Below are 26,015 nucleotides of genomic sequence, written 5' to 3'. Positions count from 1 at the left end.
TGTTCTGTCTTCCTCTTCCTCTTTCCTTCAAAGGAGGTAGATCTCCTTTCCAGTCATTTCAACATTTTAAGGCTTTGTGATCTGGTTCCTACTCATTTTGGTTTTTGTTTTTTGAGATGGAGTCTCATTCTGTCATCCAGGCTGAAGCGTAATGGTGTGATCCTGGCTCACCACAACCTCTGTCTCCCGGGTTCAAGAGATTCTCCTGCCTCAGCCTCCCGAGTAGCTGGGATTACAGGGCATGCACCACCACACTTGGCTAATGTTTGTATTTTTAGTAGAAACGGGGTTTCGCCATGTTGGCCAGGCTGGTCTTGAACTCCTGACCTCAGGTGATCCATCCTCCTCTACCTCCTATAGTTCTGGAATTACAGGCATCAGCCACCACACCCGGCCTCCTACTTATGCTGAACGCTACCAAAGCTTTGTCACAGGTTTCGGGTGATAAGTAAATCTCAAAATCCAGTGGCCTTTCTTTATCCCTGTCAACCCTGAGTTTTGCAGAATTAAAAAATGTTGATCTGGCTGGGTGTGGTGGCTCACAGTTGTAATCCCAGCACTTTGGAAGGCCAAGGCAGGCGGATCACCTGAGGTCAGGAGATTGAGACCATCCTGGCTGGTCAGGAGATTGAGACCACCCTGGCTAACACTGTGAAACCCCATCTCTACCAAAAAAATATAAAAAATTAGCTGAGTGTGGTGGCATGCACCTGTAATCCCAGCTACTCGGGAGGCTGAGGCAGAAGAATCACTTGAACCCCGGAGGCGGAGGTTGCAGTGAGTTGAGATTATGCCACTGCACTCCAGTCTGGGTGACAGAGTGAGACTCCGCCTCAAACAAACAAAAAAAAAGTAAGTCATTTTCTTTTTTCTAATTACTCCCAACTAAAACTTTGTTTTAATGGTCTAGCCTCATAAACTAATATTAAAAGACCATTCAATGAAATGTTTACTGAACACCTATTAAGTGGTAGGCACTATGCTAGAGGTTAGAGCTACAAAGATATATGACATCTGCCTCAACATTAATGTCTCAACATTAATTACTGTTAGCCACAGTTTGGCCCCCTGAAGTTATTGCTACCCTCACAGATGCAAAAAAGCAGGAAAGAATGTATTAGGAGTTTTACCCTTATATGTGTGGCACTATATTTATGCACTAAATATAGCATATTTCATCAAAATTAAGATGCTATTACTTGTAAAGCCATCATCATCTTATGTACTACTAAAGCAAAAAACCGTTGCAAATTAAATTATGATAAAATGGTATAACAGCATTGATCAAAATGTACCTGATTTCACAATTGGAAAGATGCACATTTGAAGACACTGTAACAGAGTATAAATAAAGTGAATTGTCTCTCTGAAGCACTGGTAGTGATAGTACAAACAGTTCACAGGAACCATTAGTTCCAGCATCATCTGCTTCACAGTATGCTCTGTTTAACTCAATGTTACCATGCACCAATGAAACCAGGAACCTACGTTCCCAAAGCATGCAACCAATGGACAGCAAACACCTGTGAAGAAAGGAGCTCACAGGCTTTATACAGAGCTGCAAGGAACCTCAGGAGACCATGGCTTGGTACAATTTCATAAATACAACTAAGACACTAGTTTTCAAACTTTTAAGTAGCTGCATGTTTTCAGATAAAATCATATGCAGAAATAGAGTGGCTATGTGTGACAGGGCCAGTAGAGGGAAGGCAAGGCAAAGCCCTGCTCTCTCTCTGTCCACCCTCCTTCTTAGGTGAACTGTGAGGTCGATACCTAGAACCCTAGGCGTATCTGAATGCTCTATAATTCTAGCACAGATTTTCTTTATGTACAACTACCACATTTCCATTTTAAATCCATCTTCCGCATTCAGTCTCCTTTAGACTTGTAAAATAACTACTCAACATTCTCTTAAGTGGAAGCCCTTCCTACGACTACAGTTGGTAATTAAGTTGTCCGTCAGCCTTGTGTTTCTGCCATAAAGAGGACTATGGCTGGGCATCTAAAATTTACCTTGAAAAATGTGAACAAAGATTATATTGTAACCACATCAGGTCTTGCAGGACAGGAAAGGATAACCACAAATGTACTAGAAATTCTGGTTGTTTCAGTTGGTGAATTAAGAGGCACCATAGCCTCAGCTGACACTTTAAAAAACAAAGACAAAAAACAAGTGAAAGAAAGATCTGTAGACGAAGGAATGTAAATACTGCAGGAAGGTCTATAGAGCTTTCTACCGCCTTCTGCTTTATTTTTTAATTCCAATAAGGAAACTATCACCCTGAAGAAAAGAAGGTACTTTACCACCAACTGTGGCAATTATGCAGTACAGGCATTGTTTCATTACCACTACACATCAGATAGTGTTAAAGTCTCTTAGATCTTCACATTCAACCAGATTTCAAAACAGACTTTAAGATATGAAAGGCTGACAATATGATTACCTTGAAATTGTCGATCTTCTTGTCATGAGGTAATTAATATTGTTTTTAAACATCCTTAGGAGCCCTGAATTTTATCTAGTTTCCAGCACACTTCCCGGAGCAGTCTCTATCTTGTGAGCTCAGCAAGACTTGCTGAACTGCACCATAACAATCTTACTCATCTGTAAGTCCCACTGAGAACCAGGACCATGTATCTCCCGACCCGCTGATCTCCACTACTCAGCACAATCTCTTGACATACGTAGGTACTCAAGTATTTGTTGGGATTTCACTCCAGGGCGGAAGAGTACAAATATTCTTCTGTTTTACTCACAATGTTTAAGATGGTTTGAGATCATCACTCTCTGAAGAGACAGATAATCTAAGGAACTAATTCTAGTACAACCCAATGTTAGTGGCAGTAATGGCCCAAAAGGCACAGGTGGCAAAGGAGACTAAAGCGTAACAACTAAATCCAGTGTGTGATCCAGATCAAGAGGAAAAATACTTAAAAGAATACTATTAAGCAGATGGTGAAAAGTAGAATATAAACTACTATATATTAGATTATTGTATTAATGATAAATTACTAATTTTGATAAATGCACTGTTACTGTATTTAGTGACTGTCCTTGTTCTTAGGAAATACATTCTGAAATATTTAGGAACAGAAGGTCACGATTCTGCAATTTACTCTCAAAGACTTCAGTAAAATTCTATATATGTATATATACACACACATAGATAAAGCAAATGTAACCAAATGTTAAAAATTGGAGAATTTGGATGAAGGGTATATAGGAGTTCATTGCATTTTTCTTGTATCTTTTCTGAGTTCAAAATTTTCCAAAATACAAAGTTAAATGTAAAACATTATTTTAATAAAGGCAGAGGTGACAATTCCTTCACTCTTCTGTGATTATTATTTACTTAAGATAGGGAAGAAACTAATATTATCTGAGTATCTACTTAAACAGATACTGACAGAAAATTTTAAGTACACTAATTTAATCCTCTTATCAGTCCTTCAAAGTAGTAGTATTCCGGTTTCAGAGATGAGGAAACTGGGACCAGAAATATTAACATACTTGTTCAAGGTATACTACATACATTAGCAATTTGATAAACCTCACTTCAAAATCAAACTTTACCACTTACAAGAAGTGAGAACTTGAGCTAGATATTTAACCCCTTTGAGCATGCATCTTGACCTATAAAAACTGTAACAGTCCTTTTAAAAGGTTGCTGTGAAAAAGCAAAGAAAGTTGTTGTGGAAATTAATGAGGACTACATAAATTATTTAACAATGCCTGGCACACAGTAGGCAGTCAATAAATATTAGCACCCTCTTACTCAGCACATTGTTAACAAGTAATGGATTTGAATCCAGGTTGGGCTGCTCCCAAAGCCTGTGCTCTCCCCCTTATATAATGCTGCACTGCTGTAAGAGGAAAGGGCTGGTCTTTATAGGAACACTTCATGTGGCACCCACAGCAGGAAGTATTCACTGTAATCTGAAGGCAACAAGGAGCAAAGAGGCCTTTAAGAGAAAATTTTTTTTATGAGTCAAAGGAACGTTCTCTCCAAGTAGAACATTTTTCAACACACATTCTCTGATAAAAAGTTCCAAAGTCCACCATCTGCTACATTGATCAACAGAATGGCGTGTGCGTTGAAGAGACTGACAAAATGTTGGACAAACTGCCTAGACCAAATTCTCATTCTCTGTGTTTAAAAAAAAAAAAAAAAGCACATTCTACTAAAATGAAGGACAAATATTGATTCTGACAGGCTGGAAAATGGCATGCCCACATTGCTCACCATATTGTTCACAAAATTGACACCAACCTACCTTTTCCTACGAGGAAAAAAATACCAATTCACTACAAATTTATCTAATTATGTTCAACTGAGACTTCCCTAGAGGCTAAATCACAGTGTGGTATGGGAAAAGTACGGGTGCTGAAGTCTGAGTAGAATCCCATTTATACCATAGTCTGATCTAAGACAAATTATTTCACTTCTATTAGCCAGAGTATTTTCATCTGTTCAAAGAAAAGTGGGGGCCAGGTGCAGTGGCTCACACCTGTAATCCCACCACTTTGGGAGGCCAAAGCAGGTGGATCACCTGAGATCAGGAGTTCGAGACCAGCCCGGCCAATATGGTGAACACCTGTCTCTACTAAAAATACAAAAAAACCACACACACACAAAAACCTGTTGGGTGTGGTGGCGCACGCCTGTAACCCCAGCTGCTCAGGAGGCTGAGGCAGGAGAATCGCTTGAACCCAGGAGGCAGAGGTTGCAGTGAGCCGAGATCACGCCACTGTACTCCGGCCTGGGCAACAAGAGCAAAACTCAGTCTCAAAAAAAAAAAAAAAACAAGAAAAGAAAAGGAAAGTGGGAATAACAGCAGTTTTCTTACAGAGGCTCAAGGAGTAAGATATTAAGATATAAGGACAGAGATATATATTCTTTTTTTTTATTTTTTGAGGCGGAGTCTCTGTCACCCAAGATGGAGTGCAGTGGCACAATCTTGGCTCATTGCAACCACCACCTTCCAGGTACAAGCGATTCTCCTGCCTCAGCCTCCCAAGTAGCTGGGATTGCAGGTGCCTGCCACCACCCCCGACTAATTTTTGTATTTTTAGTAGAGACGGGGTTTCGCCATGTTGGCCAGACTAGTCTCAAACTCCTGACCTCGGGTGATCCACCCGCCTCGGCCTCCCAAACTGCTGGGATTACAGGCATGAGCCACCACGCCCAGCCAAGATACATTCTTAATATGCATACTACTAGTAAGTACTCATTAAATACTGGTTTCTATTTCCACAACATAACCACTTCCTTTTGTTGTTAATATTTATCAACTGCTTAACAATGTATCAGATATTGAACTGTGCATTTGGTACACATCATCTCATTTACTCTCGTAATCATTCTGTGAAGGAGAATATTATTACCGTAATTTGCAGGTCAGGAAACTGAAGTTGTGAGAAATGTAGTAACTAAGTAATGGAGTCAGCCAGCATTTGGGTCAACAATCTAAACCACCACACATACCTACCTCTGCTGCCTACTTTGTAGCAGAGAATGCAGACAGACGAAACAAAAAATATATATAAATTTTACAAATACACATTTTGAGAGACTAGTATGCAAGTTCTAGATCACTGTGCACTATGAATATGGGTACAGCAGTTAGTAGTCCATGGTGTCTATGGTCATTTTTCTCTTGTTTTTTATCCTGAGGGGCTACTTCACTCCCTTTCTCAATGAGTCCATAACTTCTGGAATACTACGTTACTCCAATAGCCAAAGTTGTATTTTTTTAGTTCTACCTTACTGTACTGCTTTCAAGATCTTGAAAAAGTGATTTTCAGCATACTGCCACTACATTAGTTATACATGCATCAATATCTAATATACCAACATTCACAAGATTAGTAAAAATTAAAGTTAAATCAATTTTCTACTAGACAGACATGTATATATTTATTGATATGATCAAGGTATTTAGTTGATTCCTCTTACTGAATCAGATTTAAGCCACCAACCTGATTCAACGAATAACTCTAAGGAATCAATTTTCAGACGCAATGTTAAGCTCAATCTCATTAAAGTAACCTTTTAACCTTAGCTGCACTTTGAAAGCCTGGAGAGCTTTTAAAAATCCTTATGTCCAGAGGCTGGGCATGGTGGCTCACGCCTGTAATCCCAGCACTTTGGCAGGCCAAGGCGGGTGGATCACCTGAGGTCAGGAGTTCGAGACCAGTCTGGCCAATGTGGTGAAACCCTGTCTCTACTAAAAATACAAAAATTAGCTGGGTGTGGTGGTAGGCGCCTGTAATCCCAGCTACTTGGGGGGCTGAGGCAGGAGAATCACTTGAACCCAGGAGGCAGAGGTTGCAGTGAGCCAAGATCACGCCATTGCATTCCAGCCTGGGCAATGAGTGAAAACTCCGTCTTAAAAAAAAAAAAAAAAAATCCTTATGTCCAGATGGCATATCACATCTATCAAATCAAAATCCCTAGAGGTGGTCCTCAGGCATGAGTGTTTTTTAAAGCTCCCGCAGAGACTTTAATGTGCAGCCAAAGTTGTAAAACACTGCATTAAAGCAATCTATGGTGGCAGTTATCTAAAAAAGAAAAGCAGAGCTAATACTGGCCACATTGCAATGAATATGGGAGTTGCAAACATCATTTCCTTTGACCTAATTATACAATTCCTTGAAATTTAGCCTAAGGAAATAATTTAACAGCAGCAAAAAATCAGTAGGTAAAAGATAAGGCTCACTCCAGTACTCATTAGTTTTAATTTTTTTAAAAATCAGAAATTAATATTCAATATTAGTTGAATAATTTAAATACTCATAATAAACAAAAGAGGGCCTCAAGAATACTTATAAAGACCATAGAAATAGAAAATATGACAAAGTGAAATTATCAGACTACAAAACGGAGGATGAGCTGCAACTGTTATTAAAAATTCTATAATGTAAGAGGTAATATCTGATAATGAAATAAACCTGTCTTATGGAGGTGGCCTCTTACGTGGCCTCATGAATATTATTATGTACAACTTAATTATTAAAAATAAATAAATAGGCTGGTGCAGTGACTCACACCTGTGTTCCCAGCACTTTAGGAGGCTGAGGTGGGAAGACTGCTTGAGGCCAAGAGTTCGAGACCAGCCTGGGCAAAACAGAAAGACCACCTCCACTCTCTCCAAAAAAAAAATTACCAGGCCTGGTGGTGCACACCTGTAGTCCTAGCTACTTAGGAGGCTGAGGTGAATAGTCAAGGCTGCAGTGAGCTATGGTCTCACCACAGCACTCTAGACTAGGTGACAGGCAAGCAAGAGGGAGAATTAATTGATTATTTTATTTTTACTGTTTTTTTTGTTTTGTTTTGTTTTTTGTTTTGAGACGGAGACAGCAGGTATCACAGGAGCTCCTTGAAACGAACACAGGAGAAATAAACCATGAGGCAGACATCTGAGCTTAGGCTCCAATGCAGTTATATTTAGTTCACTCTAGACCAACACCAACATCAAATAGATCCTCACCTAAGAAACAATCCCAGATAATCTTTATTCACTCAGTAATGTACTTTCTCTTTTCCAACCTTCTCACTCCCCAGATGACTCAGAGTATCTAAGTGATTTTAAGTTATAAGTGGCATTAGATTCTCACAGGAGTGTGAACCCTATCCAGAACTGCATATGCGAGGGATCTAGGCTGTGCGCTCCTTATGTGAATCTAATGTTTGATGATCTGTCACTGTCTCCCATCACCCCTTGATGGGACTGTTTAGTTGCAGGAAAACAAGCTCAGGGCTCCCACTAATTCTACATTATGGTGAGTTGTATAATTATTCCATTATATATTACAATGCAGTAATAACAGAAATAAAGGGCATTATAAATGTAACGTGCTTGAATCATCCCCTCAACCATCACATCCCCTCCTCCCACAGGTCCATGAAAAAATTGTCTTCCACAAAACCAGTCCCTGGTGCCAAAAAAAAAAATAATTGGGGACCACTGAAAGAGATTTCTATTTAAATATTACTTAAATTTGTATTTATACACAAACTAGGTTGCTCCATGTCAGAACTTGTGTGTCTTTGTCTATTCCATGACAGTTATTGGCTTACTAGCTACTTAACTGTCTTCCGTTTAACCAGTGCTTCATGCTACTTAGTGAGGCTGAGAAACACAGGCCCCTGAGAATTATTTTGAAAGTGAGAACATTACCCCTGTTGACCAAGATCAACAACAGTGGTAATGAGAACAGGAAAAAAGAGAACTGCTTACAAAATAAGCTGAAACTTGGAAAGAATGATATAACTGAATAAAGTAATTTCAAACCGATGACAGAAAAGAAAGTCAAATTTCCAAGAATTGAGGGGGAGGGGACGGCAAAGGGAGGGAGGAGGAGGAGGGAGGGAAAGGGAAGGGAGGAGTACACACTCATCTTTAAAAGGTCAAAAAGTTTCTTTAGCTTTCTCGTGGGGCAAAAACACAAAACAAAATCAAACAGAAACCCTGTAGGATTACCAATTTTTAAATAACAGAACCAGGAGAGAAAGGAATGCACAACCATTTCTTTCAGTTTTATTCCTGAAGATCATGAGAAACTTAAATATGACAGAAAGATTAAGAACTAAGTATGAACCCAAAACTCCAGTGTAATGGTGAACGTTAAAAATCAGCTGATTAACAAGCTTCCAACTTAGTGGACAAGTGATGTGTTCTATACTTACAGAAACTGGTAACTGTAATCACAATGAAGTCATCACTCTGTAAACTAGCTTTTTCGGTTCAGAAAAAAAGATAAATTTTTGCTCATTTGTCTGGGCAGGACCCCCATCTTCAGGCATGAAGTTCACTTAACTATGTATGAGGTTATCATCACTAAAATTCAAGAAAAGAACCCATATTCAACAAGTCCAATAAGTTTCTAATGACCTTGAGTATTTTTATATAGCCCACTGACCTGATTGGGCACTTTTCGTAAGTTATAATTAAAGTTGATTATCCTACTTAAAAACAGTTACATTAATAAAATAGGTCCTCATAAAAAGTTAATGTCTTTTGGACAAACTAGATGTGACTTTTCTCATGTTTCTCCTGTAATTTGTTGCTTTTGCAGAAACATGTAACATTGATTTACTCACCCTAATAATAGCACTGCACAATAAACAGGTAAGGTGGGTCAGAGAACTTCTCAAATTACTTATGAAAAATTAGATTTTTTAAAATTTTCCAATTCATCACTGAAGCAAAGATTCTAAAAATGAACTACTGGAAAAATGAAATTTAATGTGCACAGGTTCTAGGGAGAAAAGTTACTAGCAGAAGAGAGAAGCATAGCATAGATAGGAATATGGCATGTGGTATAAGCTATAGACCCATTGGACAAGGTTTCATTTTCTCCCAAAGGTAAACTTCATATAGGTCTGAGCAAAGCTGAAAACCAATTTAACAATAGCAAGAGTATTTTAAAAGTTCAGTCTCACCCAGTCTTTATTATTGTTGTTATTGCTATTAAAATCAAAAGCATCCAAATATCAGCTGAAACGGTCATGTTACAAAGAGGTTTGTCAGGCTGGACACGGTGGCTCACGACTGTAATCCCACAAATTTGGGAGGCCAAGGCGGGCGGATCACGAGGTCAGGAGATCAAGACCATCCTGGCTAACATGGTGAAACCCCGTCTCTACTAAAAATACAAAAAATTAGCCGGGCGTGGTGGCAGGTGCCTGTAGTCCCAGCTACTCAGGAGGCTGAGGCAGGAAAATGCCGTGAATCCAGGAGGCAGAGCTTGCAGCGAGCCGAGATCGCGCCACTGCACTCCAGCCTGGGCGACAGAGTGAGACTCTCTGTCTCAAAAAAAAAAAATCACACAAAGAGGTTCTGTTGCCCGGGCATGGTGGCTCACGCCTATAGTCCAGCTAATCCAGCATTTTAAGAGGCCGAGGCAGGTGAACCACTTGAGTCCAGGAGTTAGACCAGCCTGGGCAACGTACAAGACCTCATCTCTACAAAAAATTTTCAAAAGTTAGCCGGGCATGGTGGTGCATGCCTGTAGTCTCAGCTACTGGGGAAGCTGAGGTAGGATGTCGAGGATACAGTGAGCCATTACTGGGCCACTGCACTCCAGCCTGGGCAACAGAATGAGATCTTATCTCAAAACAAACAAACAAACAAAAAAACACACAAAAACCCACACCCAACAAAAACAACAACAAAACAGGTTCTGTAATGTGTTGACACGATTTCCCTGAATCAAATGTGAAATATCAGGAACAAATCACAGTACATAACAAATATAATACGATTGTAAAGCTGTATTTAGTTTTTCAGAGCATTTTCATCATAAATATCATATTTAATCTTCAAGTAACAAGGCCAAGGTTCTGCAGATAAATAGTGTTTAGGCAAGTCAACCAAGGCTTCACAGAACTAAGGGCTGAAATGAGGGTTAAAAAATAAATTTTAAAATTCATTCCAAGCAATCTATTCATTCTAAAGCAATTTAGTGTAGTAATTTATGTGAATTAATGAGCAGAAAGAAAAGATAAAAGCAAAATATTTCTTTAGATCACATTTTAAAATGGCACTAAGAGGTATTCTACTGAACACTCATATCTTAAAACCATTTCAAATGCACATATTCTCTAAAAGGAAGTGTATATACAAAAATCCCAGAAGACATTTACAGCAAAAGTGTGTAGAGAATTTTTATTTACTCTGCATGTAGTCTAAAACGCAAATCCAAATCTTCATTTAAGGAAAATAAAACAGGTGCTTATGGTAGAAAATGTCTTTGACTGGAAATGGTGGCTTCTTCAGAAGAGCTTTCTGAGGAGGTGACCTAATAACTGGCCTGAATGGTATGAAAGAGCCAGCATGCAGAGTTAGGGAACAAGAACATCAGGCAATGTGTACCACAAGTGCAAAGATCCTGAGGTGGTAATAAGCTGGCCAGGGAGGTTAGAGTCACTGTAGCTGTGCAGAGAGAGCAATGCGAATGAGGAAAGTGTTATGAAATGAGGTCTCAAGAGTTGTATCGGGTTCAGATTTCACAGAGCTTTGTGAGTCCTGGTAGGAGCTAGGATTTTATTCTTGGAGGGGTGAGAAAACATTGAAGGGAAGAAGGCAAAAATGAAAAAACAAAAGAAGGATGCTAACAATATTTACTACAGTCATGTGCTACTTAGCCATGTTTCAGTCTATGACAGACTATACATGCAACGATGGTCCCACGAGATTATAATGGAGCTGGAAAATCCCTATCACCCAATGATGTTACGGCTGTCATAATGTTGTAATGCACTACATTATTTGCAGTGATACTGGTGAAAGCAAACCTAGTGTGCTGCCAGTCATATAAGAGTACAGAACATAAAATTATGTACAGTACATATTTGATAATGATAATAAAACAATTATGTTGTTGGTTTATTATCTACTTTTAATCCTCACAAAAACTCTGAGGCAGGTATCAGTGTATTTCCATTCTGCATGTGTGGAAACTGAGACTTAATGGATAATTTTCCCAAGAATTCATTCACAGCTGTAAGTGAAATGGCCACAGTTTGTACCCAAACCTAATTCTAAAACTTATGTGCCATCTTCCACTATCCACAAAGAAACTTACCTCTAAAAAAGTTTCAAACCACATTCAAATTATACTAACTGGATATCTGATGTAATATTTATCAGAAGCTAATAAAATATATTAGGGTTTTTGTTATAAATTTTATAAAATCCATAGCAAGTTTTTCAACTGCAAAGTAACACAAATTAGAAGTCACTTCTCAGAGAGAAGGTTACAGTATTCAAACCGAGTGTTTGAATACAAACACAGTTTATGTACATTATACAACAAAATTCAATAAGCCCAGGATGAGTTTCAACTAATTTTCTAGCATTCTATCTGCCATGCAATTATCGACAACCAATCAACCTCTGCCTTCTTACCTTGCCTAGCATGCTGCAACTCAAGAAAACATTGGGGTTTTATGCTAACAGACATATAAAAACCCAGTCAAATTAACTTAACTGCAGAAAAAAAAACACTTTTGGATCCTAAAAACACTAGTTCTTCAGGGAAGTTCAATGATGCTTCAGGTTGAGTTATACCAAAAGGCCAGAGAAAATGTCAGAATAAACAATGAAGATTCACAAAGCATCGGTCTGGAAGCTGATACTCACACTTGGCTGCCCAAGCACCACGAATATCGCAAGCCCATCCTCTTTTAGTTTTGGCTTCATACTACAGCTTTAAAAGTAGAGGAAAGCAGCCTAGTCACCCCTCCTAAAGGCGTGTTTCGCTCCAAGTTTACTTCTGACAAGGAACTGCAGCACGTAGTTCCTTCTTTGAGGGCTATTGCATTATCTTCTCAAAACCACATCACCATAATAGTGCCAAACCTTAACGAGCTCTACAAAACCAACCACAACTCTACTCAAATGGAGCTGGAGAGGCTAAATGCCAGAAAGAGGTAGGGGTTCAGGGATAGCTAATCCACCTCAAAATGATGTATCTTAGTTATCTGAAGGGAACTCACTGCTAGGCTAGTTATGGTCAGATATGCATTCATGCATACCCAGGGCCACGAGATATTTTAGCACTGAAACTTAGTTTTCCTCTCTTCCTTCCTTTTTTTGCCGGGAGGCGGGGAACATAGAACTGCCGCTCTCGCCTTAATAATTAGCATAAGGAGAGTGCAAAGAAAAAGAAGGCACATCCTTTGAGCAAATACTGTCTATGAATACTTTGTTCTAAATTTTGTGCTTTTAAACAAAAAAAGTTTTATAAGGTAATGGTTAGAGCATAAGCTGGAAAGTCAGACAGAGTTGGTTTGATTCCTTACTCTGACCTTACCATCTTTGTGATCTTGGAATACTTAAATTTCTCTGCGCTTCAATTTCCTCATCTGTAAAGTGAAAATATTAAATTTGTCATGAGGATAAAATGAACATGAATGCAAAGTGTTAGCTGTCTGGCCACCCGAAATGATTGATATATTGTGACTGTGTGGTATACTAGAGGGCTGGTATAATTCTAATGAACCAAAAAAGAAGGCAACTTCCAAGTATTAGACTTTAAAAAAAAAAAAAAGTAAGGGAATCTTGCTTGTGGGGTAACTGTCAAGCAACTACCCCTACATCACCTACCACTATTTATCCTCCAAAAATCTGTGAGGAAAATGGCGCTCGGTTTCCCCACTAGGTCAAGAGATAGTTACAATTGTGGGGTGAGGCTGACTAGAAAACAGTAAGTCAGAAACTGGTGGTTAAAAAGAGATGTCATATTCATACGAACCTGAAATATTTCCAATGAATTGTCCTTCCTAGCTCTCCAAATAAAGAGATATCTAAACTCCTAAGAACGTTATAAACACGTTCTTTAATCCTAACAGATCTATGAGGTACATATTTTTCCCTATTTTGTAGACGAAGAAACTGAGGCCTATAGAGATGTTAAACAATAGGGACGCACCCAAGTTCAGCTTTGCCATTTTTAAGGCCAAAGAGATGGATACCTACTGAACAAGGATTAAGTGGTTACAGGGTTACCACCATTATCAGTGAGGCAGCACCACCAATACAAGAAATACTAGTAAGATAAGGAGTACTATGTAAGCATTCTCTACATAATTTAAAGCAGTAGTCCCCAGCCTTTTTGGAACCAAGGACCAGTTTCATGAAAGGCAATTTTTCCACAGATGGGGGTGGGGGGGAGGATGGAATGGTTTTGGGATGAAACTGTTCCACCTCAGATCATCAGGCATTAGATTCTCATTATGAGCATGCAACCTAGATCCCTCACACATGCAGTTCACGATAGGGTTCCCGTTCCTTTGAGAATCTAATGCCACCACTGACTGGACAGGAGGTGAGCTCAGGTGGTAATGCTCGATCGCCCGCCTGCCACTCACCTCTTGTTGTGCAACCTGGGTCCTAACAGTCCATGGACCAGTACCAGTCTGCAGCCCAGGTGTTGGGGACCCCTGATTTAAAGTACAAATCTCCTTATGTGCTTTTTATGCAGAAATTATATTGGCCAGTGAAAGTGTACAATATGTACTATAAGAATAAAATGCTACAATAATCAGTGACTGTAAAAACTGTTAATGTCATATGCAAAAACAACTAAAGAGTTTTCAAATGGATAGTTTGACAGTTAAAATGAATATTAAGAGACAGTGTACCAGCTAGATAACCTTAGGAAGAACATTTTATCTTTATTAAGCCAACAAATGTTTATCAAAATTTAAATGGTATAAGAATTACAGATGTTAGGCCAGGCACGGTGGCTCACACCTGTAATCTCAGCACTTTGGGAGGCCAAGACAGGCAAATCACCTGAGGTCAGGAGTTCAAGACCAGCCTGGCTAATATGGTGAAACTCCGTTTCTACTAAAAATACAAAAAATAGTCTGGGCATGGTGGCAAGTGCCTGTAATCCCAGCTACTCGGGAGGCTGAGGCAGGAGAAGAATCATTTGATTGCAGATATTCCATTTAGGCCATGGTCTTTCGAGGGTAAGTTCAATTTGAAAATCATTCACATAAGAATAAAATTAAGAGCAAAATGTCAACATTGCCATCTCCAAATTTTATAAGAAAAAATGGCCAAAATAATGTAAAAAAACTATGATAAATCCATCCTGGCTAACACGGTGAAAAAACACACAAAAAAATTAGCTGGGCATGGTGGCACACGCCTGTAGCTCCAGCTACTCAGGAGGCTGAGGCAGGAGAATCACTTGAACCTGGGAGGCGGAGGTTGCAGTGAGCTGAGATTGCACCACTGCACTTCAGCCTGGGCGACAGAACGAGACTCTGTCAAAAAAAAAAAAAAAAAAAAAGCCAAAAAACTATGATAAATCATCCTCAATCCAGATATAAATGTATTTTTTTTAAGTGTTAGGAAAAATATTAGGTACCTCAAATACATTTTGTTTTCATTAATGAAACAAAATAGGCTTTAGTAAGAATACTTAAGAATACTGCTGCTTATTTATGTCTATGGACACTAAAGATTTAAACAAAACCTTGCCAAAATGATTATTACACAATAACCAACTTCAGCAGCTAAAAGATTTTTGTGATTTATTAAATCCAGAATCCTAACACAAAATTCCTTCTAGAACATTTTACTGAAAAATTTCCCTGAATTACAACTGTCTGTAGTTCAACTAGATAGATACATTACTGATGTGCTAGGAGAAGTTGCATATGCTGTTTAATGAATCAAGAACAATCTAGAAGCTGGTAATGCTGAGAAATTGTTCTCCTACTATAAGGTTAAACTTTCAAAACAGAACAGGTAAATATTAATAAACGTATAGGATTGGTTGTATTTTTTACTACCTCATATTTATTCTTGTATCACGTAAGTTCATTCTATGCTGGTGATATTCTGCTTCAGCCAAATATTGATTTTAGCGAAACTGTTTGTTCAACACACCTAGTTTTTTTCTTGTTCCTCTAATCACTTCCCTTGTTTCCCCAATCACTTCTATTTCTGCCTATAATAAAGCAGGTAAAATGTTGAAGTCATGCTTTCTATTGGTATGCCTTTAAGAAAACTTTAGAATTTAGCAAGTAAAAATCATATGTAGTTTTTAAAGAGGAGAAGGTGCCATCAACTGATCCTTCATTTTCTCACACATGATTATCAAGCCCTATATTCCAGGTCTGTATTTTCTTCCACGTAGGCCTGGAGTGAAGTCAGAAACAAATCACATGCTGTTGCCATAGATAATTTGTTACCACAGATTAAGTAGTGTTATTTCACAACTCTGACCAGTCTGAAGTCTAAATGTTATATGGTGACCAAGAACAAACACATACCTTGCTCGGTATATATGTGTCATTCCGCAGGGAGAGAAAAGAAGTGTATGGAAACACAAGATACTTGGAATGGCTTTGTGATTCCAACCAACTTTCAATTCCTATTCATCTTCTTAGAAAGCCCAAGGGAGTGTAAAAGTTCATGAGACTTGGAGTTACAATCTGGTTCAAATTATTCTTCCATCACTTACCAGCTGTGGCTATTATATTTCCTTGTGCAATGGAGATAAAATGCCCACCTTCAAAGGGTTGGGGAGAGGATAAATACATGAGAATTTACACAAAACACCTAGCAATGAATACAATAAATTGCTCTATAAGTACAATATTATCTTCAGGAAGTACATTTCACAATTTTCTAGCATGTTGCCAGATACGCAATCCTGAGATTACTAGTTAAATGGTTTAAAAAATGTAAAATGTCAAAATTCTTGAAGTCTCCCAGCTGAAAACTGAAGGGAAAAAAAATGCACTGAGAACCAGAGTATTAATCATCATAAACTAATTAGGTTAAAAGCCTGAGAAAGCTACCAACCATGCCTCCTCAAATAATTCTATGAATAAATCCGAATACAACCTAAAGACAGGCTGTGAAAATAGCGACTAACTATATGGGCCTTGGACAAGCTGCTTTAGCCTACCTGAGGTTTGCTGAGAGGTTTTAAATGCAAACACACGTAAAGCACCAAGGTAGTACTGTGCATAATACAAAGCAGGTATTCAATATTCAATAAATGTTAGTGTCTTCCCCCATTCTCTAGTTTCCACTCAGTTCTACAACCTTATCTTTACCAAGACACAAAGACCTAGATCACACAGTGACAAAGGAGGTCAGATACGAAGGGATGGACAGACTGATGAATGGGACTCTGGCCAGATGTCAAATTATCCCAAATTCTGCCTCTCTGGTTATTATTTTTAAGATAAGTCTGTATATTTGTTTCATCTTTTGCTTTACTATGCAAAAGCAAAGTCTCCAAACTTGTTTTGCACCAGATGGGCTACTGAGGACTCAACTTGTCAAGTACTTGAATCTAAAAGGGCAAAATTACTATGTTGGCAGAACATCTTGCTCAATAGCACTTGGTTCCATTGTGAAATATGTATTCTTGAGCAGTTACTCTACCACCTAACCCTACAACTAGGTTTCAAGTGTAAGTGTCTTGTAAGAAGGACTTGAGAACTTACAGGCACAAACCCTTTGAGAGGGGCCAACAGTGCCTACTACAGTAAATCATGACTGAGTAACTAGTGCTTGTCAGGTTGGGTCTGTGTTCATCATTCACATGTGTTCTCTCAATCTGGATAGATCGGTGGACTTTAGGTTCCATTACTTTGCAATCTTGTGAACCGAGACCTTGGGCAAGTCACTTTACCTCTCTGGCCTCAGTTATAAAACAGAGATGGCCAGGTGCAGTGGCTCACGTCTGTAATCCCAGCACTTTGGGAGGCTAAGGTGGGTGAATCACCTGGGGTCAGGAATTCGAGACAAGCCTTGCCAACATGGTGAAACCCCGTCTCTACTAAAAATTCAAAAATAAGCCGGGCGTGGTGGCGTGCGCCTGTAATCCCAGCTACTCGGGAGGCTGAGGCAGGAGAATCGCTTGAACCTGGGAGGCAGAGGCTGCAGTGAGCCGGGATCATGCCACTGCACTCCAGCCTGGGTGACAGCGATAGTCAATCTCAATCTATCAATCAATCAATCAGAGATGACAATACTTACCCTATGTAAAATGGTAGCTTGAATGTAATCAACCATACTTTAAAAGTCATATAATGGGTAATATAAATGTATAGTTATTATAAGAACCTTGTTTTCCTCAAAAAACACATAGACTGGAAACCATAAACAGATGAGAAACCATAAACAGATAAACTGTTTCTAGGGCAGTATAGGCATTCAATAAATGAAGATTTGTTCAGCTGATACTAAAAATGAGATGACATTTATGAGGACAAGTATGTTTAAACTGGCTCTTATGGCAATTGAAATATTTCAACACTTGTATGCCACCACTCCAGAGCTGAAATTCTTAAAAGAAATACTCTTCTTATAAGGGTGGAAGGATTGTAAATGATTCTTTATCCATCTAGAATTCCTTGCTCCATTAATCTACAGGCATCAACATCACAGCATGTATCAGAGGGCCAAACTGATTTTATTTAAAGTAGTATCTATTATACTAGGGAATAATTTCCAACTTATACAACTAGGGATATTCAAATGATGCTTAAAATACTACAAGATTCTGGTAAAATTTCCCTAAGGTATGAAAAACTGACATAGGCATTAGAAGGAAAAGAAAATTAAAGAAAAGGAAATGGGGGTAACATTTATGTCAATCACTGAATTATGCTCTCTATATGAATTCTTTGATTTATTTCTCAAAGCAACCCATTGAAGATAGTCCTCTTCTTGTGAGACCAAAAAAAAAAAAAAAAAAAAAAAAAAAAATGCACTGAGGTTTGGAGAGGTTAAGTGAATTACCCAAGATAAATAATGCAGTTTCATAGAAGTACACCCTGGATTCAAAACCAGCCAGTCTAACCACAATTCTCCAATCTCTCTACTAACTTTAATTCACAGAGAACTACAAGAAATATTACAAAACAAGGTATCTGGTAGACCAATCAACTGGAATTTGAGTTTCATTGATCAATTAACTCTAATTTTACTGATGTCATTATTATTAATATATAATTATAAGAAACGTTCAGAGTATCTTAGAGTTTAACAAAGTATTTGCACAAATCTTTTTTTAGTTTAAATAACCTTGTGATGTAGGCAGAACAGGTATTATCCTTAAGAGAGGGGAAACATGAGACTCAGTGGATAGGTGACATTTTCCAAGTCACACTAATTACTAAGTAGGCAGGCTTAGATTTTAATTAAGCTTTTAATCCATAAGCAATTCTACCATACTATACTACCATCTTTCTCCAAGCTGAAATATTTATAGCACCTTTATTTGCTCCACAAAAATAACCAAAATCTGTATGACAAATAAGCCCTAATTTTTCATATTGCATACACTAGAGACTGGGTTATCATCCAGGAAGTAGACAGTATTATCCTTTATTTATGAGATGAAGAAATCAAGGCTTAGTGAGGAAAGGCTGCAAATGGCAGAGTCAAAATGCAAACCTAGGTTTGACTTCCAAGTCTGCACACCTAGTCACCACCTGGAGCCTCCTCTTACTCTCAAGCTCCCTCTTACCCCCAACATGGGTGATCCACATCCCAAGATTTCTACTTTGTGACATGTAAGAGATCAGCCAGATCCAATAACATCTGCCTCTAATATTTTCTTCTTAGATAACTACAATGCCACGCTCATCTGTTATTGTCGCTTCCTAGCATTCATGAAACCAAGAGCCTGCAAACTGGGGTCTTTACCTATTCTCTTCATCACTAACTAGTTAGGTGACGATGGGTGGGGTCCTCAAATCAGAGGAGATGATTGTCTAACTAAAGGAGAAGTAGGCCTACATGTTTTGGGTACTGTTCTGGGGCTAAGATTTCTCAGGCAAGACAGAAGATTAAAGAAAGGGAAATAAGAGATAACATATATGTCAATCACTGAGTTACGCTCCCTACATGAATTCTTTCATTTACTTAAGGCGAAACTTAAATACAATGTATTTAAGATGAATTTTCAGATCACAAATGCATTCATATTCATAATGTAATATCTAAATATAAGCTAAGGCGAAACAGCAAGTCAACAAAAGCTCTGCCTTCCCTAACACTGAACTAAGTGAAAGTTAACAATCATGGGTTACAAAAAAGGGCAACTGTAAACAATGTCCTGAGTAGTTATTACTATCTGGTAGGATTTAATATAAAGTTCAAGCGTTTTCTAAAGGGATAGGTCTTAGAAAATCCTTGCATGTCCAAGAATGGCTAATCATAATTTTCACAGAAGTAAGACTTGGTTTATCAAAATAGACTGGCAATCAAAATAAGCCTTGAACAAAGAAACACAAAAAGAACTTGGGCCCTAACCAGCACAATACTCTGGCTCTCCACTCCCCACTTAATAATTAAAAAGCAAAAAACAAGGTAAAGCACCAAAGAATTAAAACAACAAATGTACTTTGGAAGGGCTACAAATGGGGTTAAATAAGCTTGACTTTTCAGTAAAGTGTAGAATGTAACTAGTTATTCAATAAATGTTAAATGTACATAGCCATACTTCAATTTCATACTAACTGAAAAGAGGCAATAAAGGAGGCAGGCTTATATGTGGACAATTTCATTTTTAAAAAGCAGGATGGGGAAGAAGATACGTAAAGTCAAAAGTTAATAAACTATTAGAAAGACAGCATCATACACTGTGGCAATTCTTAAATTTCTACAAACCCCTTCATGAATCTCACCAACAAATGCTTTATTCAGAAAAACATGTGCATAAACGTTTATAATTTCAAGAGATACAGACCCTATGAAATCTATTGTTGGGCCACTTTTTAAGAATCCCAGGAGGGGAAGGAAAGAGCTCTGGACAGCCTTTTGGCTTCTATTTCCGGCCCTGCCACCTTGTTATCCCAATCCAACCACTTTGTCTCTCTGGATCTCAGTTTCATCTGTTAAAGATGATCTTTTCTTTTTAAGGCTGTAGTATTCCGTTATATGAATATACCACATTGTTTGTCCATTTATCTGTGATGGACATCTAGGTTGTTTCCACTTTTGGCTGTGTGTGTGTGTGTGTGTGTGTTTGGTAACAGACAAATAACAATTATATAAATTTATTTATGGGGTACAATGTGATGTTTTAATCTACGTATATACTATAGAAAGATAAAATCAAGCTAAGTAACATATCCATCATCTCAGCTACTTATGTTTTTGTGGTAACAAATATATTCTTTTAGCAATTTTGAAATATATATTATTTTTCTGACACATGTTACAACACGGGTAAACCTTGAGGACATTATGCTACGCGAAAGACAGACACCGAAAGACAAACATTGCATGATTCCACTTATATGAGGTACCCAGAATGGGCAAATTCTTAGAGACAGAAAGGAGAACAGAGTTTATCAGAGGCTGGGGGAAAGGAAGTTCTGTTTGGGTGACGACAAAGTTCTGGAAATAAGAGTGTTGATGGTTACATAACTTTGTGAGTGTTGTGAGTGTACTGAATGCCACTGAATGCTGTACCTAAAATTTACGATTTTAACCATTTTTATGTTATGTATATAGGAAAAGAAAGGGGAAGGAAAGGAGAAAAGAAAACCAATAACAAAATGATGATCATTCTTGATCCTTTAACAACTGAAATTCTACCACATTCTACTAGAATCACACTCAGACTGTGTGATTTAGGACAATCGCCCCCTTTCCATTTTTTAATTGCTAATTATGACTCAGCACTTTTCCTAAGCTTCAGAACAGTAACATCCCCAGAATTCAAGTAAAGAACTAGATCTGCAGCAAGGTGCTCATCCTCTCCTATCAGGGTCCTCTACTTGGAGATTTCTCAGGTTGGTTTTCCCTTACCAGTCTCCCTTCAAAAGGAGGTAAGTGGCTTTCCCACATGTAACAGAAGTAGTACTTTAAAGCAAGCAAAAAAAAAGTCTAAGAACAAACACACTCTAGTTTCCTTAAAGCTGTGCTGCAATAACAGTCTTGTGACATCCCGTCCAAGGATATAATGAAGCTGTTGTAATCACTTTATTTCCCCATTTGGATGGCAGTCCTTAACCAACTCTGCTTCCCAGCAAAAAATCAAATTTAGAGGAAATGCATTTGAACTTCACAATAGTTATGTGGAGTTAACTGTTTCAACTTCTGAAACAAGGCCTCTCTTCCTGAAGCCATAAGGCTAACAGTAGAATGAATCCAATCATTGGCCAGATGGGGAGTGTGAAGGAGTAGAACGTATCACTCCCTGGAATACTGTCTTAGGAGAGCTCAGGTATCCAAAGCTCACTTGAGATAAGTGCCCCTCCTACCACCACTGTATCTGGAGCACCCATCAGAAAGCTTTCTGCAAAGAACCGTCTGTTTAGCGTGATGGGGAAAGTTATAAGCTTGGCAAGTGAAGCAAGAAAAAGCTGTTTATATAACCGTAAGTAGCATTACATTCTGAGATCTCTTCTTGGTCCTTCCAGACTATATACACGGCTAAAAATGGTAAAACATAAAGCACAAATTAAATCTGGCATGAGAAAAATATCTGAAAATTTGCTAATACTGACTCAATTTGCACAGGTCCCTCAATTGCTAAAGAACATAGATCCAATGGGGTTTATACTTGTTCAGATAATGTGGTGGAAAAGATAATGATGATAACCACAAAACTAATAAAAAATATACTAAACAACAGAAACTATTCTTGAAACTTCTTTATATAAACATTCCAATAAAAACTTTTGGCTGCTCTAGTGCATTTGTTTCTTTATTTATACAAGAAAAAAAGAGCGCTCTTCAAATGTTTTGATTAACAACCTTCCTCCAGAGAACTCTTTAAAGAGTCAGGACATATAATAATTGAGCCCAAAGACAGACAGGATTTCCTACTGCACATTTCCAGGACAATTCAGTTGCTTTTTATTGCCATTCATATGAAGAAACCACTGTTCTCAAATTTTATTCACAGAAATTACATTCAATCCAAAACTTAACTGTTTACCATATTTTCTGTATGCAATTATTATATGGAAGTACTAGTTTCCAATTAACTCTTTCAAGTCTTAAAGATATACCAGAAAAAAATATATAAGAAATCTGTTTCCTCTTGTACTAAAGCAGCATAAACTGTATACATTGGTAATGTTATGCTACCTCCACAGACAAGGCTCATTCTGACTTTCGAGTAAAATAGTAAAATGTAAGAGATACGAATTGAAGAAGGCAGGAAGGTAGAGGAGAGAGAAAATGGTAACGTGACTTACGTTTCTCTCTCAGACAATGAAGTGGTTAGCAGGAGCAAGCTTACAAACCCCCAGCAGAAGGCAAGGTACAGAGTTGAGGTTTTAATTTGTGGCAAACACACACTGAGATGCCAAGTGGGTGGTACTCCTATGAATCGGGGGTGGGGCTGGGGATGAGAGGAGGGAAATAAGGAGAAGGAGCACTTACTCCGTTAGAAGCTGGTGCAGCTTGTGATAGCCTCGCTCCAAGGCCAAGCTCACAGGCGTCGCCCCTTCCTGGTTGTGGATGCTGAGAGCTCCGCGGCCACCTGGCTTCTGCAACAGGAACCACGTCAACCTCAGCAGTCCCAGTCGCACAGCAAAATGCATCAATGTCTCTCGCGGGCCAGCATCTGTAAATGGGGAAGAAAAGGAACATAAGTGAGGAAAATATAAAAACAAAAAGCAAACAAAGATAAAGACAAGTTATGTAAGCACCACTGTCTCCAAGCGCCTAAGACTGTAAAGTTAAGCTCCAATATACAGTGTGAACAGCTTTATTGTGGCCAGATAGAATCAGCCCTCAAGTAAAGGCAAAACAAAGCTACAAAAGCTGAGAAAGTATAGGACACAAAATCTTCAACTGAACACAGCCCTGCAAAAGAGAATCAGGCCATTTCTGTATTCTGACTTAATATACAGTGTTTGTTCAACCAATTTCACAGGAAGGCATATAAAGGTGACCCCCACACACATTCTTTTACTCAAATAATAATAACAGAAGCAAATGCAGCCCCACAACATGAGGTCCAAGGGGGAATAGCTGTTGGGACTTAAATGGGTGTATCATAAATGGTATAATTACTTTTTAAAAGAACACCCAGACAGGAGTTGGCTAGTTAAACACTAAAAACAGGTTCTGCTTGTTCAATACACATGGGTCTTTTTATTCCTCCACAATAAGGGCAAATCAAATTTCTGGCACTGCCAGCTTTGTTTATTTGTTTAATGAGAGGAAGAAATGCATCTTCTGGCACAATAAGGAAGACTAACTTTAAGACAATCCATTAATAACTGCAGAAAGGAAAATGTTTATTTCACTTGAAATAAAGGCTCCCTCTTAGTAAAGTGAGTCACTCTGAAAGTGATGGAATGAGGAAGGGCTTGTAGTTAGACAAATCTGGGTTCGAATCTGACATTTACCATCTGTGTGACCAAGTGCCATTCATATAACATCTCTGAACTTCACTTTCTTCATCCCTAAAGTGAGATACCAACACCTCACTCATAGAGTTGTACTGAATGAGAAGAGGTAGGTGAAATGCTAGTATTATGACTGGTTTTAGTAGATATTCATTAAATCCCAGTTCCCGTTTCCCTGCTCTCTTCACTGTCCTCTTGGGACATCAAATTACATTCAAGGTTCACTAGCAATACTCTCTTCCTCAGCAGTCCTCTGTGCCCAACCTAGGATGACAGGAACTAAGGTCTTTGCAGGGATGCCACATATGGCCCCACAAGGCTGTATTACACTCAACTCCAGGGAGCTGGAAATGGCACCCTGAAGTTGTGCCTGCCTCACCTCAGCTATCATCTCTCATTCTTCATGGCTTCTCACGGGTCTAAACTTCTTCACTGAGCACTCAGACTTCTTGGACCCCAGTGGTTTTCTCCTTACTGTGAAGTTCCTCAAATGCTTCTATACATGAGTATCACAAAGGAATCAACAGATTTTTGAAGCTGTGACTTTACACTGAATTATACTGTTTCCAAATGTCATCTGTGTATTAGTCTGGTATCTCTATTTCCAAGTTAAATTTCCTTGGAAGCACAATTTTTCATTTTGTATATTTTCCCTACAGAACTGTATATGCACGGACCAATTCAGGATTTATAGGGTGTTTAACCAGAGGCACGTGGCTGGAAAGATTATGCCCCAGAAGCAACAACTACATGTGCAGGTACAAATTTTAATAATCAACACCTCTGAGCAGGTAGCAAGGCCAGACAAAAGGACAAATAGAATCCTCACAAAAGATCAAATAGCACCATCTAACTTGTGTCTTACAGTTGTTCTGACATCCTTATCAAAAACAAAAGAGCTAATGAGGCACTAACTAGAAAATCCGTGATTCTTTAGAGGCTAGTTATTTCCAACCTTGAATCAGTTGTTTCTTTACCATCCTCCCACAACCACTCTTGTGATTTGTTATTTGTTCTGAGTCAGCTCAGCATTGGAGTAGAAATCCCAATACTACGGCCACGCACCTGCTCAGAAGCTGATGCCCTGACCTCTGCACTACATCCTCTCTCAATTTCTTAACGTCTTAGCAACTGGTACCACATCTGCTTTTGTGTAGACCCTTTCTGAGGATAACAGATTAGGAGAAAACAATGTCGTGAGGACCTGCTATGCACCATGCACTGGACTAGGAAGTTTATGTCAACTTTTTCCATTCTATCTTCACAGTAACCCTATGAGACCTGGTTATCTTCACTTTGCAAATGAAGGCAGATTCATAGAATAACTTGCCCAGAGTCAGAATCAAGATTTAAAATGGAAAGTTCTTCTGTCTTGAAAAAAAGAAAAAAAAAAAACCTTTTCCATTACTCCACCCTGTTTCTTTTTGTTAGGAAATAAAACCACAAAGACAAAATCAAGCAATCATACAAGCAAGCTAAGCTAATGTGGTTTAAAAAGCACCTTTTTATGTTTTCCTCAAACATTTTATTAACTTTTCCAACGTACACATAATTCAAAGAATTACACAGCAAATAACCAGACACTCACTCAACAACCTAGATCCTACAATTAATGTTTTTCTATATTTGCTTTATTATATATATCCAACCATTCTTCCTTCTATTTCCCCATCCACTCACCTTATTTTTATGCATTTCAAAATAAGTTGAAGATATCAGTCCACTTCACCCCAAAATACTTCAGCGTGCATATAATTAACCAGCATTCAATATGTAGTTACAATTTTAGGTGATTTATACATATACAATGAAATACAAATGGTACAGTATATCCATTTGATTAATTTTGACAAATGCATATACATGTGAACCCAAACCTGTATCAACATAAAGAAAACTACCAACATCTGAAAAAGTTCTTTTGTGCCACTTTCCAGTTATTCCTCTCCTCCTTACTCCTAGAGTTAACCACTGTTCTGAATTTTTCACCTACGTTAGTTCTGCCTGTCCTACAACTCCATATAGATGAAATCATAGAATATATACTCTTGTGTAAGGCTTCTTTGATGAGCATGTTTGAGACTCATCTACATTGCTGCACATAGCAGTAGTACATTTCCTTTCATTGCTGAGTAGTCCACTGCATGCATA

At 38.4% G+C, this 26,015-nt stretch overlaps 1 protein-coding gene across 44 annotated transcripts in view; it reads right to left on the bottom strand.

Moving 5' to 3' along the window:
- The window catches only part of AKAP13 (A-kinase anchoring protein 13), a 351,999-nt gene that overhangs the window by 172,743 nt on the left and 153,241 nt on the right, over nt 1–26,015 (bottom strand). For all 44 annotated transcript variants that reach the window (XM_005560406.5, XM_015453327.4, XM_015453326.4 and 41 more), the window contains exon 5: nt 22,891–23,074. In XM_005560406.5, coding sequence (XP_005560463.3) covers nt 22,891–23,074 — 184 coding nt within the window. The remainder of the gene's footprint in view (nt 1–22,890; nt 23,075–26,015) is intronic.

This window comes from Macaca fascicularis, chromosome 7 (genome assembly GCF_037993035.2).
Source record: "Macaca fascicularis isolate 582-1 chromosome 7, T2T-MFA8v1.1".
Taxonomy (NCBI): Eukaryota; Metazoa; Chordata; class Mammalia; order Primates; family Cercopithecidae; genus Macaca; species Macaca fascicularis.
The sequence above is the reverse complement of the archived record's forward strand: the minus strand, read 5'-3'. Positions and strand labels throughout refer to the sequence as shown.